Below are 8,617 nucleotides of genomic sequence, written 5' to 3'. Positions count from 1 at the left end.
CCCTCTCCCTCTCCCTCTCCCTCTCCCTCTGTATCCCACATGTATGTGCTGAAGTAAAAGGACAACTTGCAGGTGTCATTTCTCTCCTTCCACCAAGTGAGTTCCTGACCTTGAACCTAAGTGATCAAGCTTACTGGCAAGTGCCTTTACCCACTGGGGCATTTCTCTAGCCCCCTCCTGGGTTGTTTCAAAGAGCATTCTGGAACGCTTGTGAGGTTCTTTACTGAGAACTTTCTGGGTGTCAGCTGAGGCTTCCTGCGTCTGAACAGGTGTGAGGCCTGGAGCTCTGCCATGCAGGGGGGCTCTGTCCTTCATGTGCACTGTGGGCAGGCTCAGGGGCTTCTGATGCTGGTACTAATGGTCTTGCATGCTTGAGGCCGGCATTTCCCAGCAGTCTGACTGAGCTCTGTAGCTCTACTCTGTAGACCCTGCAGCCCGTTAAGTTAGTACAGATGCACCTCCAGAGAGGCAGGCAGAGAGACAGAGGTGACCCCAGAGACCCCCATGAAAAAGCCCCGGAAACCATGCTATGAGCTTTCCTGATCACTGTCCTGCTTTAACCCTGCCTGGACGTAGCTCTTTGCCTCCTGCCCTGTCCCTCCTCTGCCTATGGAGGTCACTGTGGTGTAATACAAAGATCAGGGCTCAGGTGCTCAGACCCAACTTACATCTGTGTCCTTGGGAGTATTGCTTTACCTGTGGGCCTGAGGATTCTCACCAACTCGTAGAAACAGGAAGCTGAACTCTTTTCCTGGCTGGTGATGGGAAGTATTCTGTGCTGGGTGTGTATGAAGCAGGCATTTAGGAAACACAATTCCTTTCCTTACCCCTCTGTCCTGAATTCAGCATCACTGATGTGGGGAAGTCATTGGCCAGAGGGAGGCCTTGATGTCAGCATCCTGGGGTCACCAGAGTCTGAGACAGTCCACATGGCCCCGGCACTCAGTCAAGGAATACAGCAGAGGTACAAGGGTGGTGGGCTTCTCTCTATGATGGGTTCTTTTAATGATCTCTCTGCCTAGGGGCCTTGCTAGTCAGCACCCTCCGCAGGCTCCACCTCCTTTCCCAAGCAGAATATCTTCCTGTCCACTCTTGCCTGGTGTCCTTATTGCTACTGAAAACCATCTAGCCTAAAAGTCACTGTTGCCTCTCTCTCCTGGTTCCTACCTAACCTGTTGTGATGGCAGCCTTGGTCCGAACACCGAGACATTCTATTGACAAGGAATATCTAGGGAACAAACTTCCTATCCCTTGATTTCTCCAGAGACAGTGTTAGATATTATTAGATGTGTCCATCAAGACTGGGCTCTCTGTTTATGTCCCATTAGCATTTGTTAGCACAAGAAAGCTATCAAGAGCAAAATATGCACGGGCTTTAATTGATGTGCATCATAATGAGATGTTCTTGTCAGTGAACTGTCCTCCTCCAAAGGAGGACTATATTTTTAAAATATGGTTTATTATGCATTTCTCATTATAAAAATAAAACCCACGTCTGGAACACAGACAAGGTGCTGGCTCTATGGGAGGCCATTACGCACACAAATGAAAACTTAAAAAACAAAACAAAACAAAACAAAAACCCAATAAAAACAACAAACAAAAACAATAATAAAAACAAAACAAACCAGAGGGAATATGTCTGGAGTGCTACCATGAGGGTCACCTGCATTCCATGGGCTGGAAGGTGGCTGGTACAGACCCTGGCCATTACCACTGCTGCTACCATTACCCCATTAGCCTCTTCGAGCATCCAGGAAAGGTGCCCTGAGAGTCGGAAGCAATCTGGTTTATAAGAGAGGAACGAGTCTGTTACTACTGTGACATTATAGGAAGCTGTCAGGCATGGTCCCTCCTGAGTATTCACTGTGTTCCACGCCCTTTCTGACAACTTAGTGCTTGGGGAGTCACCAATCCTCAGGCCGGTGGGAAGACACAGCAGAAGGTGACAGAGACCTCATCTACCCCAAAAGAGAGGGACTAGATTTAAAAAAAAGAGGGCTTGGATGTTTTCCTAACTTTGTGCTTAAAATCCATGTCACACTGGCAGGGCATGGAGTCAAGGAGCCAGAGACTAGACAGTAGGAAGCTGACACACTGGAAGAATATATCTTAGTCAGCAGGTATGGTGGCCCCACAGGTTCATGTATTTGCATGCTTAGTCCCCAGTTGAGGAGCTGTCAGGGAAGGATTAGGAGTTGTGGTCTCGCTGGAGAACGTGTGCCACTAGAGGTGGGCTTTGAGGTATTTAAAAGCCTATGTGAGAGGTGGCTTAGAGAGTAAGAGTGCCTGCCTACGCTTCCAGAGGACCTGGGTTCAGTTCTCAGCACATAAAAGGTTGTTCACAACCATCTCTAGTTCCAATTGTGAGGAATCTGGCTCCCTCTTCTGGGCTTTGTGGGTACCACATGCACATGGTGCACATACATACATGCAGGCACAACACTCTGTATACATAAAATAAAAACAAGTTAAGTGTAAACTCACATTTAAGTTATCTTAGGTGTTAAACCGACAAAAGACTTAATAACAAGACCCAATTTAGACAGGGCACGAGGTAGTGATGGCTACCGAACATTCTTAAAAATGGACAAAACTTTCCAAGGACAGCTTTATCAGTAAGTGCTGGTGGCCTTAAAAATGCAGACCTTTGGATTCGATTAGAGAGTTCTGCTGCTACCAGCACATCTGGAGAGATAAAGATATGCACAAAAACTTAACACTTAAGATGAAGAGTCCTTCTTTTTCAAGCCTGCAAAATGTCCCTCACAGCTATCTGCACCACTGTGATTTTAAAGAGGAAAAATATTAAGCCTTCAGCTAAACATTTTGTGAAATGATGTAGCCACAGGCCCCACCTGAGGCTTGGGAACTAAAAGGGTCCCGGGAGAGCTGACTGGAAGCTCTTTCCACATTAGAGAGCCTGGGGGAGATTAGCATTATCCATCATTGGCATAAGCTGGGGACCCAGAATGCCATATTTTCCCGATTTTGCCTGGAATGATAACAGCTCAGCGCTGTCACCCTGGTTACCCCATGCTAACCAGAAGCTCTCATTAGCAACCACATCTGATTAATAGAAGCAGGGAGAGAAACAGCTTAATTATCAGCGTGACAGACCCCAAACCTCAAACCCCAGGGCTCTCGGTGGGGGATGGGCTCTGACTGAGGAGGAACATCTCAGGATTGGATGCTTTATGGACATCAGTTTGTTTTTGGTTTTGGTTTTTATTTTTTGTTTTTTTATTGTTGTTGTTTTTGGAGGACTGTTGTTATTGTTGTTTTGGGTGCTCAGTTGGGGCCAGGCACGTGTTATGTGCTTGCCTTGGCTTAATTCACTGCACTTTAAATTAATTTAGTAATTTTTATGAGGAAGCCAGGCCACAATTGTGTATTGAGAGCAAGGAAAGTGAGCAGCAGAAATGGACCCCATAGGGGTTGACAGGTGTGATGGTTTGTATATGCTTGGCCCAGGGAGTGGCACTGTCGGGAGGTGTGACCTTGTTGGAGTAGGTATGGGTTCTAATACCCTCATCCTAGCTGCCTAGGAGTGAACATTCTGCTAGCAGCCTTCAGATGAAGACATAGAACTCTCAGCTCCTCCTGCACTGTGCCTGCCTGGATGCTGCCATGTTCCCTTGATGATACTGTACTGAACCTCTGAATCTGTAAGCCAGCACCAATTAAATGTTGTCCTTTATAAGACTTGCTTTGGTCATGGTGTCTGTTCACACCAGTAAAACCCTAACTAAGACAACGGGCCCCAGAACCAGGATCCTTGCTAGTGTTCACACTGCTATTCCCTAGAGACCCACTCACCCACCATCCACTGCTCACCCATCCCTTCTCTAGCACGTCACTTTACCTCTTATCTGTCCATGCTCCATCCTCCCATCCATTCCCAGCCACCATCCACCAAAGAGATGCAAAACCATCTATTTGCATCCAGCCACAAGCTTTTCACATTCTATCCGTCTATCATTTATCCATCAAATTTCTCTCTCTCTCTCTCTCTCTCTCTCTCTCTCTCTCTCTCTCTCTCTCTCTCTCTTTCTTTCTTTCTTCCTATCTATCTCTATCCATCTATCAGTCCATCTACCACTCATGCACCACTGACCCAGCATGTATACATTCAGCTTCCCTACATTTGTTGAGCTCATTCTGTGTCAGGCATTCTATGGATATTCAGGACATGGCAGTGATTTTAAAAAGTTCTCACCCCATGCATCCTTCTTTATAGTGTTTAGGCAGAGACAGAAAAGATGGATAGTTTAAAGATGCACTAGACAAGGCAAAATAAAAGCAGGTAAGTAGGTAGGGGATGGCCTCCGTGGATAAAGGCATTTTCTACCAACGTGACAACCTGAGTTCTATCCCCAGTTTCCACATGGTAGAAGGAGAGAACTGACTCCTGCAGGCAGGCTACTCTCCAGCCCCTGATCATGCATTGTGGGATATAAATGAGCAAATAAACACATAAATATAACCAACAACTTAAAAATAAAGAAAAATAGAGAGAAAACAAGTGTGTTTGGCATGTGTCTATAACCCCAGCACTTGGAAGGCTGAAACAGGATTTTATGTTTGAGGCTACCCTTGGCTACATAGTAAGAACCTATTCCAACAAACTGTCACCAAACAACATTTAGGAGAGAGAGAGAGAGAGAGAAGCACAATTGTTTTAGAGTGACCAGGAGAGGTGTCTGTGAACAAGATGGCTTTGAGCGAAGGCCAGAATGAAGGGAAGGCAGCAGCCGTGGGCTATGTGGGGAGAGCAGGGTAGGAGAATCAGTAAGTATAAAGCCCCACAATCACTGATGTGAGAAGCAGGTGCCTTCCTGCCCATGTGAATTTGTCTAAGCTTCCCCCTGACTCTCTCACCAATTCTTCACCATCCTTCAGTTTGGGCTCCTGTGGTCCTCTCCTTCCATCATTGGAAAATGAACGCCTTATCTCGGTAGCCCAGCTCCTGGGTCATTAACGTTCCTTTGTGGCTTGTCTTTTAGGGTTCATAGCAATTGCTTGGTTCCAGTGGAGAGTGACCTTTCAGGATTCTCAGAGGCCAGGATGACAGAGTCACAGACACATTTTCCTACATCGTACAGGCTTTGAGTCTCATTCAGCACTCAGCCATGGAATGCAGTTACGTTCTATGCCAGTGGGACAGCTAGAGGCAGCGTGCCACAAAGGTGACAGGGACTATGGAGAATCATCACGTTGGTCACTCAAGTCCCCCTTTAAGGCTCATAGTTCCCAAGCCTTCTCATAGTTATCTAGTGACTGTACCCCTTACTACATCTCTTTCCCATAACAGATTCTCTTCCTAGGCTGGTATGATTGACAGAGGGGAAGGAAGAAGTGGGGGAGGTAAAGCCAGAGAGCATGGCGTGCCTACAACCAGTGGACCCTGGATGAAGCAAAGAAAGGGGGTCCAGCTCAGCTATTCCTGCAACAACTCTACACAGTCACATTTTTTCTAAATATGATTTAAAGATTAAAATTCTAAAGAATGCCTCAGGTCAGTGACAGCCAATGTGCTTCTATTATCTTCCAGATTAGATCTTTATTTGATTGACACATTTGAGAGAGTCTGCGCTGTGCAGCTCTGAGCAATCTCCTTCGTACGTTATTCGTTCTTAGAGGAGAGTCCAGCTCTATTGTGGTGGGTTTTGAGCCCACATTTCTGTCGCCCTGGGATTGAATTAGTTTGTGACCTTGTCATGTTATTCCAAGGAAAGAGATTGTGTGCTCCCAGCCCTAAGAAAGAAGGTCTGCAGTGTGTGGTGGTTTGAAAAGAGAACTATCCCCCAGGGCCTCGGGCACCGCAGCCCTTGGGCCCATCTGGTAGCACTGTTTTGGTGAGGGGTGAGTTTAGGTGGTACAGGCTTGGTGGAGGAGGTATGTCACTCTGGGTAGGCCCTGAGAGCAACAGCCTCCCCTGCTTACAGTTTGTTCTCTCCCTTTTGTGCTTCTGGGTCAGGGCGTTAGTCCGTAGTTTCCTGCTCCTGCCACCATATAGGCTGTTTTCCTGCTGCCCTGGACTCTCACCCTCTGGAGCCATAAGCCCAAACAATCCTTTTCTTCTGTATGCTGTCTTGGTCACAGCATTTTGTCACAGCAACTGGAAAGTAACCAGTACACCATATATCATAGAACCTTTATTATTTTTCCTCTAAATTCTTAGAAACGTACATGACGCCCGTGCTCTAGCTGTGATTCCATTTGATAGACATTTAAAACACATCTTCATGTATAAATATTTTACATTTGGTCCATAGAACAGATAATTTTACTAAATAATACTGTAATTTTTTTTTAAAACAGGCTCTGTATATAGTCTGAATAGGCATATATTACATATACTTTTATATAGAGATAAATTTACTTGGTGTTCTGAGAATAAATCCTTATTGCAAAAAAAGAAAGCATATATGATAATACAATTATCTTCTTCCCTCTGGGCAAAAACTGAAAAAAAAAGTTACACATATTCACAGTTCTCACAGTAATTGTACGACCTTTAACGTTGTGCTCTATAAGGTAAGTTTGGGTGGAAATCAGGGGATTTCTTGCCAAACATCTCAGAGGTGCTTACAAACATGAAATACACTGCATTTATCTCAAAAAGACTTGTTCTCAGTTTCACATCAAAGAACACCGAGCAGCAAGAAGGAGACCTCCTGCCCTCATCCTAAAGGGCTTCCTACACAGGTGGGGGTAGGTGGGGGTGGGGCCACGAGACACAGTGGAGGGTCCTTGCATTCCACACCTGGGACTCTGGCGACAGGCACCTGTGCACGCTGGTCGGTCGCAGAGTCTCCACCGAGCAGGCAGATGCCTCAGCCACACAACCCTGTTACAAGTGGCCTAGGGAAGAGCTGGTAGATTGCCTACACAATATCACATGGGGCGCTAAATGCCACATGTGAGGATGGGTATGCATGTGTGTGCATTTCTATGTGCATACATGTCTGCATTCTCTACAGTGTGCTTAATGCTCTGAGGGAGGGAGATAGCTTATTGCAAGAACTGGTGTGCTGGTCACTTCTGGATGAGAATGACAAGAGATTCAAAAAACCCACGGTCACAGTTATTCACCATAGTTATTAAGGGTTAGTCATGAACACGGTTTGTGAGCTATCAAGCTAAGAAGCTACGGGACGAGACATACGCTTTGCTACATGGGGGTCCACCCTCTCTGCAGAGGAGAGAGGCAGAGTTTCTGGAACTTTCCAGAAACTGTCTCCGCTGGCTTCACCAACACAGAACCCAAGGCCAGAAGGGACATGTGATGTCCCCACTAGAGCAGGCTAGCAAGGGAAGCTTAATGCCAGGGTAGGGTGGGCGGAGCCTCTGGAGTAACCCTGCTCCATGAGTGGGCGTGTACATCTGAAAGTTTTCCAGAAAGGTGGGGGGTGGGGGGACAGCAGAACAGAGTGGCAGTGACAGTCTAAGAGGGAAACCAGAGTGAGCTGGATTGGTCCTGACTTAGAACCTTCACCTTGATTTCCTTGGTCATTGTTTGTGCCAAACTGGGCAGCTCAGAAGGACCACAGCTCCCACTTGGGGTAAGTCCTGGGATGGTGACCAAAAAAGGCAGTTGTGCTTGTGATTTCTTTTGTTCCTTCCCAGTACACAGGACCCTTCTGGATGGGCTGTTGTTGTTAATGCCACCTGGGGAGGTAGGGCAGGGGACACTGAGCTGCCCGGGTCACAGGGTCACAGGGACAGAGGACCCTCTCCGCACTGATCTGTGAACAGTCTGGGGGTGGGTCCGGGAAGCTGCCTCAGGAAGGAGAAATTGAGAAGGAAGAGGCAGAGCCTGCTGGCTCCCAGCGGCCATGAACAAAATGCCGTAGCCCTGGTCCATGACCAGTTCAGAGCCAAAGTGGGCAGAAAAGTCTGGATAACAGTCTACAGTTGGGGCACAGGACAACAGTCTGAAAAAAAGACTAAAAGCCAGGAGCGCGTGGCCGCAGCTATCACCCTCTCTGGCAGCATAAAAAGGAGCAACAGTGGCAGTGACAAAGGCTAGCCACCTGCTCCTGCTAAGGGGCCTCTACGGAAGCCTCCAGAGGCGGCTGCCCACTCAGGGCCCACCCAGGGTCAGACTGTCCCCCACCTCCCCTCTCTGCATGGTCATGGTGTCTGGACCTGCCCCTTGAGGTAGGTGGAGACAGAGAGTATCTTCAGTCTTCAAGGGGTGTGGGTACAGCCAGTCCAGAGTGCCAGTGTAGGGGTGATGAGGGGGCTGCACCCCTAGATGTAGGCCTCCTTGCTGGCTGAGCTGCCAGCCTGCGGCTGCTCAGGGCCATTCTCAGGGCGCACAATATCTTCACTGGGCTGAATCATGACCTGGAGACGCTGTGGGCAGGGGGTTGGGGGTAAGTAAGGCCCTTTGCAGAGAGGACCAGCCCCTCCCCTCTCTCTTCCTCCACCAAACCCAGCTCTTGTTTCCTCACTAGCAAGCCAGATTTCCCATTCGGTGGAGACCACTTGGCCACAACACACCCGCTCCCATCTGCATGATCCAGAGTCTCCTGACTGGTCCTCTGATGTCTTTTCTGACATCATCTTCCTTCTGTCCTCAGCATGATAGCCAGGAAGATGGTCAGAA

At 47.7% G+C, this 8,617-nt stretch overlaps 1 protein-coding gene across 2 annotated transcripts in view; it reads right to left on the bottom strand.

Annotated features, from left to right (window-relative positions):
• Positions 1-6,145: 6,145 nt before the first annotated feature.
• The window catches only part of Slc6a1 (solute carrier family 6 member 1), a 34,462-nt gene continuing 31,990 nt past the window's right edge, over positions 6,146-8,617 (bottom strand). For both annotated transcript variants that reach the window (XM_021164828.2, XM_029478912.1), the window contains exon 16: positions 6,146-8,364. In XM_021164828.2, coding sequence (XP_021020487.1) covers positions 8,260-8,364 — 105 coding nt within the window. In that variant the 3' untranslated portion in view covers positions 6,146-8,259. The remainder of the gene's footprint in view (positions 8,365-8,617) is intronic.

This window comes from Mus caroli, chromosome 6 (genome assembly GCF_900094665.2).
Source record: "Mus caroli chromosome 6, CAROLI_EIJ_v1.1, whole genome shotgun sequence".
Taxonomy (NCBI): domain Eukaryota; kingdom Metazoa; phylum Chordata; class Mammalia; order Rodentia; family Muridae; genus Mus; species Mus caroli.
The sequence above is the reverse complement of the archived record's forward strand: the minus strand, read 5'-3'. Positions and strand labels throughout refer to the sequence as shown.